The sequence below is a fragment of the Pygoscelis adeliae genome, unplaced genomic scaffold (assembly GCF_000699105.1).
Source record: "Pygoscelis adeliae isolate BGI_AS28 unplaced genomic scaffold, ASM69910v1 Scaffold214, whole genome shotgun sequence".
In the NCBI taxonomy this organism is placed as follows: domain Eukaryota; kingdom Metazoa; phylum Chordata; class Aves; order Sphenisciformes; family Spheniscidae; genus Pygoscelis; species Pygoscelis adeliae.
The window spans coordinates 23,831-40,008 of NW_008824654.1; the positions used below are offsets into that span (position 1 = coordinate 23,831).

A 16,178-nucleotide genomic window follows, 5' to 3' on the forward strand; every position below is an offset into this window, starting at 1 on the left:
TCAGATTTTAGACTAGGAGCTGCCATCGTGAACAAGATCTAGATGGTGCCCAGCTCAGGGGCTCCAAAGAATGCTGTAAGAACATGGCAGCAGATCATCACGGGGAAATCCTTTTCTGTATCGTGCCTCATCTTGACCTCGAACAGGTATCAGTATGATCCTCAGGGCCCTACATTTAATAGGTCTTTTGAAGTCTTGTTACCATGAGCTACAGCAGCTCTGGAGAGCCTTGGCATATAATGCTTTGTTGCAGAGCTATCAGAAGCATCTTCTAAAATAATTTGCTTAGGGCCAGTAGGGGTTGGATATTTCAACGCAGAAGCTTCCTGATTATGAACTGTGGATCTTAAAAGAGATTTTTAACAAGGTTTTTGTCTGGCAGCTGCATTTACTATGCATTGGCTGGTACAATAGGAAACTTCAAGTCTGTACATGAAAATACATTGAAAATTATTAGTCTTTTACAGCGTACTGATAAGCAAGAAAGTGGACTGCTCTGTGAAGGCCTATATTTATAATTTTTCCACAGTTTTTATTAGTTTGCGGAGGCCAACAAGGTTTCCAGCTCTGAGATTACAAAACCTTCTTAAATTTGCTCCTTTGAATCCTTTGCTAGTTTTTTGTGAATTTGTGTCGTAAGTGATCTTACAGATCTCCTAAGTCTGTCATGGTGAGGGCATCATTTGGCCAGGGGAGGGGGCAGATGTCATGAGATGTGAAAATGGGATCGAGTTTGCTACTTCCACTTGCCAGAGGTCTGATTTTGATGGAAGCGCTCGGGAAATGCAGGAAGGATTCACTTGTAAGGCCCGATCTGTAGGGTTGGGGTTATACGATGAACTCTAAAGAGGAACGCGTGTGCTATTAGGAAACAGCGATGCAGAGCCGGTGTCTGATCCTATGGGTCTGGGAAACATCTAGCCAGGTGGGAGCTAAGAACTGAGTCCAGACTTCAGGACCGCGTGCCTTTGCTGTAGACTTGGACTTCATCCCTGATTTCTTCCCCCAAGCTCTAATGAAAATCAAAGTAGTATTCTCTCCTGGTGGCCCTTCAGCTGGGAGCCCGGTGGTGCAGGGACTGTACAGCACCTTGCGCAATGCGGCTCCCCCTTTCCTTCCAATCCCCCTCTGCTATTGTAATACACCAACTACGGTAACTGAATATTCATCGTTAGCCTCCAACAGACTTTAAATAGACCAATGACAGCTTTCCTCCTTGTAAATTCTTTCCCCAACCAACTTTTTTTTTCCTTCTAATTGTACAATTTTTTAATGCAAAAAAAATGTAGCCCATTAACACCCCCATGTAAAACTGTAACTCACATTCTGGCCCAGGAACAACAGTCTCTTCCTTGCCGTGTGGACAATTTCCTGTATTGCCAGTCTAAGTCAGACTGTAACGCTTTTTTTCCCCTCCCTACTTCACTGCAATTTTTTTGGACAGCAAAGTTCCTGGACACAACAGTCATTTTGTGCCAGCGATGCACAAAACCTTTCATTCCATTAAACAGTGGCCCAGGATTACAACCAGCGATTTTGGGAATAGCGACTTTTAGGCCCTGAAAAAAAACGAATCTGATACGTTTTTAAAGACCGAAGGACAAACTAAAATGGTAGCTGTGCACAGTGCATATTGAGCGGGCTCAGGAAACAGTATAAATGTTTCAAGATGACTGTTGCTTTACAAGGTACCAAAGGGATCTCTTTATTAGAGCTCAGCCCCTAGAAGGAAGAAAAAGGTAGAAATACAGAGATAACTGCCTGTGTGTATAGGAAAATGGCAAAGTGAAAAAAAGAGAATATTTTAGATATTTAGTTAGAAAATACTTTCCTTCCTCTCCCTCCTCAAATAGTTGATTTTTTGGCAAAAATAGCACCCAACATGTTTTGACTGAAATGGAAATATTTCAGTCTGGAGAGAAGTCATTGCGATACCTGCTGGGAACTGCTGTTTGGAAACTTGGTGTCTCCAACCTGTTCCCTCTCCAGTGTGACTCCCAGCTCCCGTCGTGTCTCCTGCAGAGCACCACGGTCCTCTCTTACGGCCATGGATGCTGTCGTGTCCCCTGGGAAATGCAGTCTGAAAGGAATTTGGTCCCCAGTGCACAACGGGAGTGTGGGATCCTGACATCACCCATTCTGGCACTTCAGGGTAAAAATATTGCTGTTTCAGGCATACAGCTCCTTTATGGAAAGGAAATATTTTTTAACAAGAAAAAACAATCACGTTGTTAAATTTTCCCCTTCTCAGCTCTCCATTGAGACAGAAAAAGTGTAGATTTGAGTGAGAAGTATCTGGGATGGGGATGGCTTCTTAGTGTTTGCATGGTGCCTCACACGGTGAAGGTCTGATGTTGATGGGGTCCCTGTGAGCTACCCTGAGAATTTACTGTAAGAAACGCCCATGCAGATCTAATCCCATGTGTGAATGGGGAGAGGATGACACTCCCAAAGAGACATTCAGTTCTTCCCCCACCGAAGCAGGGAGACACTGTGACAGCAGTCATCTCTACATCCTCCAGAAGAGACACAGAGACCATGATGTGGCATCATGCCATGGTATGTCCCTCCTCTTCCTCCATCGTAGCTCTCAGGTACCCCACTGAAAAAAAAAGAAAAAAAAGAAAGAGGCTCTATCATTTCTTGGGGGGGATGGAGGGTGGTGGTGTTGGAGGTGAGGAAGAAGGAACAAGCCAATCCATGCAGCAGCCTCTCATTAGGAAGGAGAGCTAAGGGCAAGGTCCGCGTGTCACCTCCCTATGGCTTGTCTTCTTGGAAGGGAAACATGGTGGGGATGCAGCTTTGGGGTGTCGTGCTGGTACTATTTCCATAAGGATCCCTGTGTGAAGGCGGAGCACGACAGGAGCAGGCAGCTCAAAACCGGGAACTGGTAGGGCTGGGAGACCCTCTGGAACCTAGAAGGTTTGAAGGCCATAGCTCTTGGCCATAGCTTTTCTTCCTGAAAAGCCACCAAAGCTGGCCTCCAGCAAGAGCTCGTGGGGTGGAAATGCCAGTGCTGGGTGTCCACAGGCAGAGAGGTCCTCTGAAGCCCACCACATACACAAGACAGCCATGGATGCCGGGGTATCTGAGGGATAAGTCTCTGCTTCCTCCCAGTCCATCTCTCTTTTATTCCTCGTGTACATCCTGGACTTCAGTTCTGGGAAAAAGCTGCCTGGTCAGCCAGCCCAAGTGGGTGGAAAGCCATGCTCCTGTCGGCCCTGCGGGGAGGCGCTGGGCTTCCAGGGGAAGAAACCCCACCTTTGGAATAAGATCTGCTTGGCAAGCCACCAGTGCCCGGGGTTTGGAAAGCTTTTGTGGCACAATGAGACACATTTATTTGGTTTTGAGCTCCTGGGTGAGTTTCCCCTCCATTACAGCTCGGTTGCTGATGTTTCTGGCAGCCACCGGCAGTGGTTTGGATGAAAGCTCCCTGCTGTGAGTAGGTTTATATAATTGGCATTGTTAAATTTTGTAAATGAGTTCTGAGTTGCTACAGTGATAGGTCCTCTCTAAGGGGTGTAATTGGAGGTTCAGTGCTCCTCCTCCACGTGTAAGTGGCCAGGTGAGCTTGTTGATGGGATTTAAGGATGTGTCCTTGCTCCAGCATAATGATTTTGGGCAGGTGAGTAGGATACCTCAAAGCCAGCTTGGTCCAACGGTTATAGCCTCAAAGAAGAAGGCTTGTGTTGGAATCTGGGCTCTGGTTTGTGGCTGCTCTGAGCCTGGTGGCACTTTGCGAGGTGCTGCTGTACTACCTGATCTTTACACATTTTAGCAAGTCCTTGGGTTCAGAGAGCACCCAGCTGTCTTGGAGACAGCCCAGGAGGAGGCTGGCACCTCGCATGAAGTCTCCAATACCCCCTACTCAGCTTCAGTTCTTCCCCCTGCAGAGCAGGAATAACCTTGTCCAGCCATGTTGCTGATGTGCTTGGAGAAATGTCTTCAAAACGCACTGTAGGGTCTTGTAGGAGAGGAGATTTCCAGCCAGTGTTGGCAAAGCATCCCTGCTTGAAACCAGATTTCAGAGCAAAGGAACAAACCAGACTTTCCATCCGCGCTCACTCTCCCAGCCTGGCTCTGCTGAGGCATGTGGCTCTGGCGTGATTTATTGATTTCTCTTTTCTGAGCATTCTGGAGTGGAGCTTGTTCTCTGGTCCAGGGATCCCCCATCCAGGACAACTAGGCTGGCAGACCCTGGAGAGAATGAATGGGGACAACAACCATAAGGGGAAAAAATAGACCTAAATATTTAATCCATCTCCAAGTCAGCTTGGCAGAAATGAGGTTTTTATTTACACGCATGTGCACATCCACATATACAATATAAATACTGTATAATCTAGAAATGCTATCATAGTATGCAGATATAAATCTTGTGTATTTTGCTATAACTGCGTGTATCTGTTTGATGTGTGGGTGTAAAATAGCAGTTGTGGTGGAAGAGGCATGACTCTAAAGGGAAAGATACTAAAAGGAAAGTGAAATAGAAGAGAGTACTGCACCGATAAAGTGTGACGGGGCTGCAGTCTCCTGGGAGGGACGTCTCTGTTTCCCTGAAAGTCTAAACAAACACCACGACACTAATGTGCTGCCTGCATTTATTAATTCACTGATCTATTTATTAATTGATTGCTTTTCTGCCTTTTTTTTTTGTTTTGTTTCTTTGCTTTTAGTAAAGAGTACCCGGTTGTTCCCAGGAGCACAGTGAGACAAAAAGTGTCCTCGAATCACAGCCCCTTCAGTGGTGAGACCAGGGTCCTTTCTGCCTCCTCCAACCTGGGCTCCCAGTACCAGTGTGAGAACGGGGTGTCGAGCACCTCCCAGGACCTGCTACCGCCTGCCAACCCCTACCCGATCTCCCAGGAGCACAGCCAGATCTACCACTGCACCAAGAGAAAAGGTCAGGCCTTTGCTGCTCCCCGCTCAACGCTTGCTATGTGGCTTTCCCCTTCCTAACGTGACTGTCAGCGTTGTTTTCTGATGTTTCCCCTTGCCCACAGGCTGGACAGCCCCAGCCTGCTTTACGATGACACTTGAGGATGAGCAAGGGATGAGGGTTGTGCGCTGGAGGTGGGCAGTTCCCCCAGCCTGGGCTGGGAAACTCCTCTCACCGGTGTTAGCCAAAACCCCCATCTCTGCTGCTGGGCTGGGAGCGAGCTGTTTGGAGGGGTGGCAGTACCTTTCACCCACGTTGAATCCACATTCAGTAAGATAGCTGGTGCCGGAGATAAAGGTGACTTATCTGTCTCCATAGCCCCTCAGACAGGGTTAATCTCCAAGTGGAGATACCTTGACAGCTTGGATTTTGCACAGTTTTTGACTAAGAGTCTCACAGTTGGGAGACAGTTGTCTGTATCCAGAAAGCGATTCCACTTAAATGCTCAGTCTAATGAACGGGGCGTGGGATTGAAAATCATGATATCCATGTTTGTTCCCCTCTGGTGCGACTGACCTGCTTTGACAGAGCTTGAGGGATCAAACTGTGAGGGCTTCACACTGACTGCTCAGCTCGTCCTGGCGTGAAGAGCCCCACGATATCGATGGGATAATTGTTCTCAGACAGGAGCGAGCGGTTTGCAGTCTCTCCCTTCCTCTCCCAAAGCAATGGGAATGACGAGGTGCAGAAACACTTGCAGGACTCAGATAGCAAAAGCCTCAGATCAGCTCCACCCCAGACACTCAGAAGAAAATAGGGAATTTCCAGGGCTGAATGCAACCCTATGGGGTGGGCAGGAGATGGTTACTGCCTACCCCTGTTCCCTTTTCTCAGGATTTAGTCTGCGTTGCACAGGAAAAGCTAACAGGAGTCAGCATGCACCATGGCATTTGAATGCACCATCTCCAGCCCGATAGCCTCTCCCCACAGCAGATCCCTTCCTGCTTCCCTGCACGGTCCTATCAGTCAGCCATGTGTCATTATTTTTAGTAACGTAACCCCTGGGTCTCTGGGATGTGCAGTGTAGACACACAGCCTAAGGTAGCGGATGCTGGGAAGTGCTGGCAGATGAAGCAGGAGAGCAGTGGAAATCTCTCTCACATCCTTGGTGAATCCCGTGAAAGTTGTAACATCACGTGTGTTGTGTACAAGCATATATGCAAAACAAAAAAAGTTGATAAAAATTAATATTTTCCTGATGCCAGATTGAGCCAAACAGTGGAAAACAGAGGCATCATTTTCTGACCGCTCCAGCTGACCAGGCAACCCTCGTGCTCGTATGGAGTGTTTCAAAGCTGTGATTGGAAATGGTGATGCTAGACTTGAGCTAGCTGTAAGGTAGGGAATAAGGAATTGCAGTGGCCTCCCAGAGTGTCCCGTAAGGTCAGAGGTGGGGTGTGTGGCCCTTGTGACCCCCATGCTGGTGCGGGACTGTGGGTTGCGAGGCTTTGGGACGCAGCTGGGTTGCTGCAAAGCCCCGCTGTTGGCGATGGAAAGGCAGGTCCTCTTCGCCCTTGGCGTTCCTGAGCCTGCGATCCATCCTCGGTGCCCCTTTGCCCTGGGAGCTGAGCTTTCACCGCTCCTCTTCCCCTTTTCAAAAACTAACCAAAACAAGCTGGCCCAAATGGCAACAGACCCTTTGGACAATCTCTGACTGCTGCGTGTCCCCGCACCGCAGGGCAATTCATCATTCCCCTCCACATTGTAACGTGATAAGGAATCAACAGAGGTTTCCTTCCAGTTTTGGGATTCCCGTTAAGTGGTGTCTCCATGGGTGGTTTCCCTCAATCCCCCAATTATCTCACTTCCTCTTATTGTCACAAAAGAGACGACTATCTGCCCTGTAATAAGCTCCCCGGCCCCTTTTGGCCTGCGTGGCCCTTACGAAAGTGCAGGAGACTGGCAAAATGAGTCCTTCTCTGTAGGGCTGATGGCCCCTCATTATCTCTACGATGGCTTGAGTGGCACAAGCAGTTAAGGGCCTTTTATCAAAGCCGCCAAATGCTTTAATCAAAGAGAAGCAGTGTCCTGTCCGATACCACCGGCTTCTTCCGTGAAGCTGTGCGTCTCAGGAGCCTGAGTCCCTGCTTTCCTCCCTGTGCCTTTTTCCCCCTCCTCATGCATCCAGTAAATCGAAAACAGCCACCAGGGCTTAAAGGAAAGAAACACAAAGTTAATGGGAAACAGAGAGCCAACATGAGCTGCCAAGCAGCTCTTTGCAAAGTGAAATTAATTAAAAAAAAAAAGTCACTAGAGATGAGCAGCTCGGATAAATCAGAACGTGATCCAAGGTTTCGTCTCAAACTCAGACTGAGCGTGGCACTTTCTTCTAGCACCGAGCAAGGACCTTTATCGAACTTGGGACAATAACCTTACCTATAATATTCCTCTTTTCCTTCCTTTTCCAGCCTTTCCTTTCTAAGTGAAATACTAAGCTTTCCCTCACAGCTCTCCTGCTTTCCTACTTTTCTGTGTAACTTTTAACAAGCCTCATCGTCTAAGGAAACGTGAAAGCAAGAGCATGTTCACTCCTAATGCACCTCTGTCCATTTTCTGGACTGGAAGTATTATTGATTTCATCGGATCATCAACTCCTTAAACATTGACGACTCCTCAGTCGGTTTAGGATTTCTCTCAAGCAAATTATTTCCTTTTCTCAAGGCTGCGGTTATGGATAAGTGCTCGCAGGGGCAGAGGGCAATTCGACTGGGTTTGAGACCAGCTGGTGTCTGTATCTTCTGTAGCAAATACCACCACTGTTTTCCAAGATAGCCTCTCAGATACAGCTCCTTCCAGCTTTGACATCTCGTGATGTTTCTCTGTATCCTTTTTAATCAGGAGGTCAAGTCTCGGTTTAAGCTCAGTTAAGAATAGGTCTGTATTCGAGCAACTCAAAGGCACCTTATTCAACTTCTACTTCCTTGGTGACCTAAGACAAAGGTTTAGTTCTGTGGTTGACAGTGTTGTTCTTAGCTGTCAAGTCAAGATGGATTCACTCTGGAGATCTGATATGGAGTTACATTAGGGGAGCGCAGCAGGGCTGTGAGGGAATGTTATCTCTGAAGGCTCCTCTGTTTCAGGGAGCTGATGCTCTTCTGGGTGAGGAAGGAAGGGAGGACACATCCCAGAGCCCCAAATCTGGCAATTCCTGGTGCCCGGGTGAGAGTGCAGGGTTGCAGCGTTGGGAATGACCCCAGCGTGGTGCAGTGGGGTTGCTGCTCCAGGCGCCTTCTGAACATGCTGAAGGCTGGCGAATGGCAGTCCTCCAGGCGAGAATCATCCTGCGTTGTATCTCACCTCCACACTGATATTGTTTGTGGCATTTCACAAAGAGACTGGTCTTGAGAGGATGGATTAACTCAAATCCTGTATCCTACCAAGGAGTGGCCTCAGTTCTTGATGTGGATTTTTAGGCTGCAACAAAGACCGATTGGAGCTTTGCCTTTTTTCTGGTTGTTCTCCACCTCTCCCTCTCTCATTGTTGTGCTTGGAGAAGCCCAAAAGGACTTACCAGCAGGCAGCTTGCTTTCTGTCTTTCATTTTAGCCCCATGTCCCAGTTAGGGCATTGGGGCTTTTTTTCCCTTGTGTTATCCTACTCCCTCAGACTTCCTGTGAACTAAAAAGCCATCCCTCTAAACCTCTGCTCCCTCCCAGCCTTACACAATCTCAACCACTTGGCAGATTTCTGGTATGCTTGTGATGCTGAACAGGAGGCGACTGGAACAGCCTCTCCCTGGGGAGGTTATAAAAGTTGTCATGTTGGCACTCTGAGAAGAGGGACGTGGCAGAATCCACCGGCTCCAACCAGCAAGGATCATATCCTTCAGCCACCTAGCTTGGACATGACCCTGCCCGTGGGGAAGAATATATCTTTCACCTCCTTTCTGCTCTGCTGAGGTCGGTGGAGATACAGCAATGCCTTTCCCCCTTCTCCATGAGGACAGGCACTGTTGGGGTGGATAGACCTCTTCATTGATTGAACTGATTTCGCCCTCATCCCACCCGGCTTTTATTTCACTCAAAGAATCTGTAGGACAAAAGTCAGGTATGGGGTGTCTTCTTGGAGGTCGTGCTGCTCGTCCTGCTGATGTTAGGAGATGTAATGAGTTGGCCAAGGCTTGAGCTGTGCTGCAGCCGGAGGCGTTTGCAGCTTGGGCAGATGCAGCGGAGCCCAGAGCAAGGTGGCTGGTGGGTGAAGAAGAGCCTGTCTGCATAGCGGGGAGATACGCAGGGGGCTGGTGTGCACCCAGCTTTTGCTGCGCAGCCACGTTGCTTGCGGCGCTGTAGTTTCAGCAGCTTCATATGAGCATCCCGCTCGCCCATCGGGAGGTGCCCCCTGTGTCTCTGCAGGCAGTGCTGGCAACTCCCTGCCCGGGGAAGAGGTTCCAGCTTTTGGTGTTGGATTGCCTCTGGCCCACAACCCTTTCTGTCGTGTTCCCCTGCAGTGCAACACCGCCATATCGCAAACCGTGCGATTGCTGAAATAGCTAGCATGTCTTAGGTTTCACGTCCTAGGACGTACGTCTGCTTTGCCCTTTAGGGATGCTGATTTTGACCGAATATCCCTTTTTCTTTTCTTCTTTGACAACCCTTGTCAGTTTTGCACACTGTGATTGGCTGTTCAGGCTCATGCTAGATTCATACCAGAAACCAGACTGGATAAAACAACAGTGTTAGTGATAATCACCCATTGTGTCTTCCTCACAAAGTCGGGATGAACCTACTGTAATGCCCTGGAAGTGTGGGTGAGCTTTAAAAACTAAAACAGTTGGGTCCCATTCTTCATTGTCTTCTGTCCCGGGGAGCTGATTGTCATGAATTGGAAAGGAGCTCTCCTGGTTTTACACCAGGGGAAGAGGTGGGCCCAGTGCACCCTGAAGTCCAGAGATTTTACATGTTTGCATTTCATTCTGGATGGCCCTAATCTTGGAATTGGGAAAATTCCATTTAAAAAGCCATTTGTGTGGTATTTACAACCCAGCTGGAAGTAGTAAATACCGGAAATCTTGGAACTGCTTATGCTCTCACTCAAGCTCCTTCATTAGATAGATCATCAAATTCCTTGTGAGGGAGCCAGTTTCCACCCCATTCTGCAGGCTCCGTTTTCCTTGGATCCACTTCGGAGCAGTTTCTCCCAAGCGTTGGCAGCTTCCCCTGCTTGGCAGAACCTTTTGCTTTTTGAGGTTTGCGCAGTATCGAGGGGCTGGTCACAAGAGCTGATCGCCACTCTTGGCTTCCAAGAATAGCAACAAATGTGGAGGATGGTCAGCATCTCCCAGAGGTGCCCAGCACCTCCTAGGGCTCGGTGACAACAGGAAAAGGACAATGAAGTGCTGTCAGGGAACCAACATCAAGAACCAAACCCAGAGCTGACCAGACAGTTATCTCCTATGTCCTGCTTACGCTGATGCTGACGAGGTGAGAGGACCTTCAGGAAGAGGATTATGGCCTTGGGACACTGTCCAGGCTCCAGAGCAGGTGGGGATGACTTCAAACTGCAGCCTTCAGCATAGCCTGAGAGCTCTGTTTGACTTGTTCTCCTTTTGCTATTCTCTTACTTGAAGATGTCCCCTTCCCACCCCCAGATTTGCTCTGCACGCCATGGGGATGCGCTTCACCTGCTCTGTGCCGGCTCCGGTCTCCTCTCTGAGGAGTGGTGGGACAATGCCAGGTCAGACTAGAGAGCCTGGACCAGGGTAAATTCATCAGCTAGCACCAGCTGAGGATCTCTGGACTGCACCATCCCATCTGATGATGAAGATGGACTGTTCTCTTCCCTCTCCAGCACTTTGAGGTTACATAGATGGGAAAAATCATCAGGAGGAGGGGCCAGAGAGCAGGCAGAAGCCGTTAGGGTAGGCTGTAATCCTTTGTTAGCGACTATGTCTTCTTCGGAGATGGGTCCGGTGTCCTTACACATCTTAAAATCCGGAGTGATGGTGCCCTTTCCACATACGACATCAGTAAGCCTGGCTCTAGAGAGGCCAGCAGAGCGATCCCGAGAGCCTACAGAAGAAGAGCTGGCACCTATAGGGTTTCCACTGAAATGCTGGCTGGTTTTGTTTTTCTCTCTTCACCTGCGATGAATTCTGGAAGCGGATCCGTAACTGCGGCTCTGCCCGGCTGGGCTGTGGCAGGCAGCGAAACGTCTGGGCTAAATGGAAAAATCAGCAACCTCAGGTTGTAAGTCAGGCGCGTTTTTACACAACGGAAAAACAGAGTTTGGCTGTTTTGTGTTGTATATTGAAAAAAATAAAAATAAAGTAAACAGTCAAACCCCAAGCCAATGATTTCCAATGCCAGCAGAGTAACGCGGTTGAATGCTGAAAACTCTATTAGCAGAACAATGCTTCATTTTACAAGACATTGTTTTTCCACCCTGGTGTTCTTATTACTCAGTGGTGGGTTAGGGATCCAAAACTTTTAGGCTGCCTGTAAAAGCGAGAGCTCAGGCTGTTCTTCCAGATGTACCTAACCCGTGCTCAGGAGGGAGCTCAGACCTGTGCTTCCAGCTTTTGTCTTTCAGGGGACTACATCCTCTCCACCGCTCCTATCTAAAACGCACCCGATCAGGATTGAGGAGAGCGATACAGTTTTGCATCGATCTGCTTACTGTTTCAGCTATTTTAAAGATGTGATTGCGTGGCTTGCTTGCCCCATCCTACTTTCTACCATTTAAGAGAAGGCAGAGGAGGAAGATAACTTGCTTATCAGGGCTCTGCATTGCTGGGACTAAGGAGCCAGGTTTTGCTCTGGTCAGGGAGAAAGCGTGAAATGGGACTGTGCCTCTCCAGGTGAATTTACGGGCAGCTGCTATTACAAAGTCAAAGGACACCAAGGGGCAAGTCCCCATGGGGTGTACCTCAGTACCTGATGTTTTCTGGGGTTGTCAGGACGAGGAGACTAACAACAGTTGTTCCAGCTGGACTTGGTAGACACCTGAGTGGCAGTAATGGGTTATTTTACAAGCAGGGCGGGTGCAGCTTCCGAGGAGAAAGCGCGTGGCTGTTGATAGTAATAAGGGTATGTGCACGTGCATGTTTACAAGAAACAAAAGTTGCCTGCGCTGCCCATCTGCACCTCCTGAAGGTGAGGCGTGGGCACTCACGTTGGAGCAGCCCAGCAGCGACACCTGTGTTTTTGCAAGTGCTTCTTGGGGGGCAGATGCTTTTAGTCCTCTTTTTTGTGGAAGTGGATTTTTTTCCTTTGTATTTCGGGGGTGAAAAAAATTGCGGCTCAAAACATGTTGGTTGGGAAAATTTGAAAAGGGCCGTTTCTTGCAGTATTCTTTCAAATTTTACCCCTGTTGAAAGGGTGCAGCCAAGAGGGCTTTAAGCGAAGTGGGATGTTTTTCTGCCTGGACCAGGGATCTTGTTCTTGAAGGAGCAGCAAAGTTAATCTGGGTCAGAACAAGCTTCCCCTCCCTTGCCTCGCTGTCCTTAAAATCTCTTGGTGAAGCGCTCATCCCTGGGAACTTTGCCATCCATTCCAGCAAAGCTGGATTTCATTTGATGACCCTGTGAATGAATAAATAAATGCATATTCATTTATTCATTTTGCTTCACCCTAGAGATTTCACCTAAATTGTTTATCTCCTTTCCCTCTGTTGGCCCAGGATGCTGCAGGAAACAAAGGGGTCTGCAAGCTGTGCCTTGCTGTTTCTAGCTGTGAAATTTACTTTTCTTTTTTGTTACACTTGGCTCCAGCACACAGCCCTGTGTGGATTTATGTGCCCAGCTCCCTTGGCACAGCTAGAGACCGGGGCTGTAAAACGCCAAATCTGATTGTCTCAACTGTGCCATTGCTGATGCTCTCCCGGGGGGATTTTTATTGTGATCTCCATTTTTGTCTCATTTATCGTGAAAGTGTATCACTGTAAATGCTTTTAGTTCACAGCATCAGCTCTGAGCCTCTTGGTTGGGAGTGGGGACCTCTGTTAGGTGCACCGTATCCGCAGGCGGACGTTACTCCCCTGGTCAAAGTGATGGCAGCAGAAAGGAGACAAGGAGCTTGGTGGTGTGGGGGTGTGCGTGGGGTATCCCCAAGCGAGCTAAGCCTCAGAGTCCCTCCAGCATCTTATAGCCTTAATTTTCCTCCCAGAGCTCCTAGCTAATCCCTTCTCCAGCCCAGCAGACAGGGCCGAGTGCAAGACTTGGTTTCGGCAGGATCGATTCAGGGCGATTCCAAGGAAGGGATCTGGATTTGCACTGACATAACCGAGAGAAGTGTCTGGATCAGCTCCGTGCAGACTGTGTCCTTGGTAAAACGAGGACGGTGGAGAGGGAGGTTCAGCTGAGGGCATAGTATTGTTGTTCGCTACCAGGGGTTTTCTCTCCCAACAGATGAGGAATGTTCCACCACTGAGCATCCCTACAAGAAGCCCTACATGGAAACTTCTCCAGCAGAAGAGGATCCTTTCTACAGGTCCAGTTACCCCCAGCAGCAGGGACTGAACACTTCATACAGGACTGAATCAGCCCAGCGCCAAGCATGTATGTATGCCAGCTCCGCTCCCCCCACGGACCCCGTGCCCAGCCTAGAAGACATCAGCTGTAACACGTGGCCGAGCGTGCCCTCCTACAGCAGTTGCACAGTGTCTGCCATGCAGCCGATGGACAGATTACCCTACCAGCATTTCTCTGCCCACTTCACCTCAGGGCCGCTGATGCCCCGGCTCAGCAGCGTGGCCAACCATACCTCCCCCCAAATAGGAGATACCCATAACATGTTTCAGCACCAAACCTCAGTTTCTCACCAACCCATCGTCCGGCAGTGTGGACCTCAAACCGGCATCCAGTCCCCCCCCAGCAGCCTACAGCCCGCAGAGTTCCTGTATTCCCACGGCGTGCCTCGAACCCTTTCGCCCCACCAGTACCACTCGGTCCACGGCGTGGGCATGGTGCCAGAGTGGAGCGAGAACAGCTAACGAGGCGGTCAGGAAAGTGCAAGAGCATTAGCCATGAGAAAAAAAAAAAAAAAAAGGGAAAAGGAAAAGGAAAAAATGCCCTGTCGAGAATAAAAGCGAGAGTATTTTGCAAGACTCCTTTAACTGAATGTTCACCGATAGCACTCGAGAGGGATGGACACTGATCGAAACCACAGATGAAATAGTCATCGGCCTCGGTGTGACTTGCCCCCCCCTTTTTCTTTTGTTTCAAAAGAAAAATCAACAGATCGGCACACTTGTCCCCCGCTACGGTCCCCACCCAGTTTGTGTTGCTGCCACCGCCAGCCCCGTGCCCTCGTCCCCCCGCTGCCCTCCTGCTCTTTTTGTTCTCCAGGGGACACGAAACTCCTGCTGCCTTTCTCAACACAGTCAGAGTGCTTGAACGAAAACAACTAGGATGTTACTTTTTTTTGTGGTGTTGATGTTAACAATGTTATATAATAAATAATAATATATATATTTTCTTTCAATTTTCTCAAAAAAAAAAAAAAAAGACACCAGCCCTTTTTACCAAGGGTGGATTTTTGGAGTGGTGTTTCTTTTTTTTTTTTATTAGTATTATTGTTGTTACTTTTCAACAGAAAGAGGTATTATGAACCCACAAGTAAGAAAAGCAGGTACCTACCTCGCCCAGAGTGAAACCGCTCCCTGCAGGGTGCCGTGTTTCCTTACAGACGCCCCAAAACACGTCTCTGCAGGAACCAGCCCCGTAAACTCATCTCCTTTCCCACTTGTGCGTAATTCTCTCGCTCTTCTTTCTTTCCCATCTCCCGGTCTTTCCCGGTCCATCCGCTGTCTCTGACGGAAGCGCAGGGTACCTTTCGAACTTGAAAACATCCACAGCGTGTCTCCTGCCGAATTTTTACCGGCATGCAGAAAGCGAGGCTCTGAGCCAGCTGCGAGGGGGAGGAAAGGCGGGGAGAGAGGATGCAGACAGTGAAAGGAAAAACTGTGCTCATAAAAATGATGATGGTGCTTGTTTGCAATCCCGGACTTGCATTTTATCGCGCGTTCTTTTTCTTCCTCTCAAAAAAAAAAAAAAAAAATAGAAAAAGGGATACTGGTCTGGGTATGTTAAGTGAGATATTAAGTAAACGCGTTTAAAAGGAGCAGAAAATGATCATGAGAGGCTGGGAGTGGGGGAGGCAAGAAGAGAAGAAAAAGCAAATGTGTGTAAGTAAAAATGTCTACTGCAGAATTTTTCAGGTGTAAAATTTCCTGGTACTATTTATTTATACATGGGAGTTCCAATAACTCATAGTATGTCGCAAAGCCAGCAAAGCAGCTGATTCAAAGGGGTTAAAATTTTTATTGAACCGGAATTTTGCTTTCTTTTCTTCTTTTTTTTTTCTCTCCAAGCTGTGCACACTCTATATAATTTACATATATTTTTAATTAAAAGTAATTCTAATTAACAAAAGAGGTATACCTGTGTGTCAGCAACTGAGAATGTGGGTGCGAATGCGTGGGAATGCCGGTATGTGCGTGGGAGGGATTATAGACAGGTATCCAAAGCCGTGTAGCTAAGAAAAAAAAAAAAAAAATCCCTACCTAGCTACGCTTTCCTATTCTTGTGTGCCAATTTATGTCTAATAAATACCACATGCTCTCAACGGCAAGGGACCTGCCCACCTTTTTTTTTTTTGTTTGTTTTGGGGTGGGTTTTTTTGGTTCTTTCTGCTCAATGTCTATAAGTTTGCTTTTTATTTATTTCTGGTGTACCACAGGAGGTACAGCGTCCCAACGGGGAAGGCTGTTAGGCAGTGATGGGCTGAGCTTCAGGCTGCTGTGTCTGGGACTGCGAGTCTCTCCGCTACAAAACTGTCTGGCTCCCCCAGGTCCTTCCCACCCAACTTGTCCCCAAGGGAGTTGCTCGCTTGGGGTCACTTTCCCATCGAGGCAGATTTAGAAGCGACCTTGGGAATCCAGGTGGGTGCTGGGGTGGCACCGGGAAACCCTCGTAGGCCCAGGGGAGGTGTGGGGCTGTGTCCCAGCTGCAGCGAAAGAGGGGAGGATGCTGGATGCTTCGCGGATTGGAAACAAGATGGGAAAATCAGCTCCCGAGAAATCAGGAGATTGCATCCGAGAAGCCCAGCAGAAAGGTCTCCTCCGTGTGGCTGGTGAACCACGGCCACCCCAGGGAGCAGCATGGCCAGGTCCTGGGAACGAACTGAGGAGGTGTCCCCAGACCGCCCCACCAGCAGCAGCTCGTCTGGCTGCAGCAGCGGCACTGCCAATGCATGGCCGGCAGCCTTGGTGGCCTCCTGGGCACCAGAGATCTAGGGACACCT

General features: G+C 48.7%; 1 protein-coding gene across 1 annotated transcript in view; it reads left to right on the forward strand.

Moving 5' to 3' along the window:
- The window catches only part of TBX5 (T-box 5), a 33,381-nt gene extending 19,325 nt beyond the window's left edge, over window positions 1-14,056 (forward strand). The window contains exons 3-4 of the mRNA XM_009322554.1: window positions 4,677-4,903; window positions 13,283-14,056. Of these exons, the coding sequence (XP_009320829.1) occupies window positions 4,677-4,903; window positions 13,283-13,866 (811 nt within the window). The 3' untranslated portion in view covers window positions 13,867-14,056. The remainder of the gene's footprint in view (window positions 1-4,676; window positions 4,904-13,282) is intronic.
- Window positions 14,057-16,178: the final 2,122 nt, after the last annotated feature.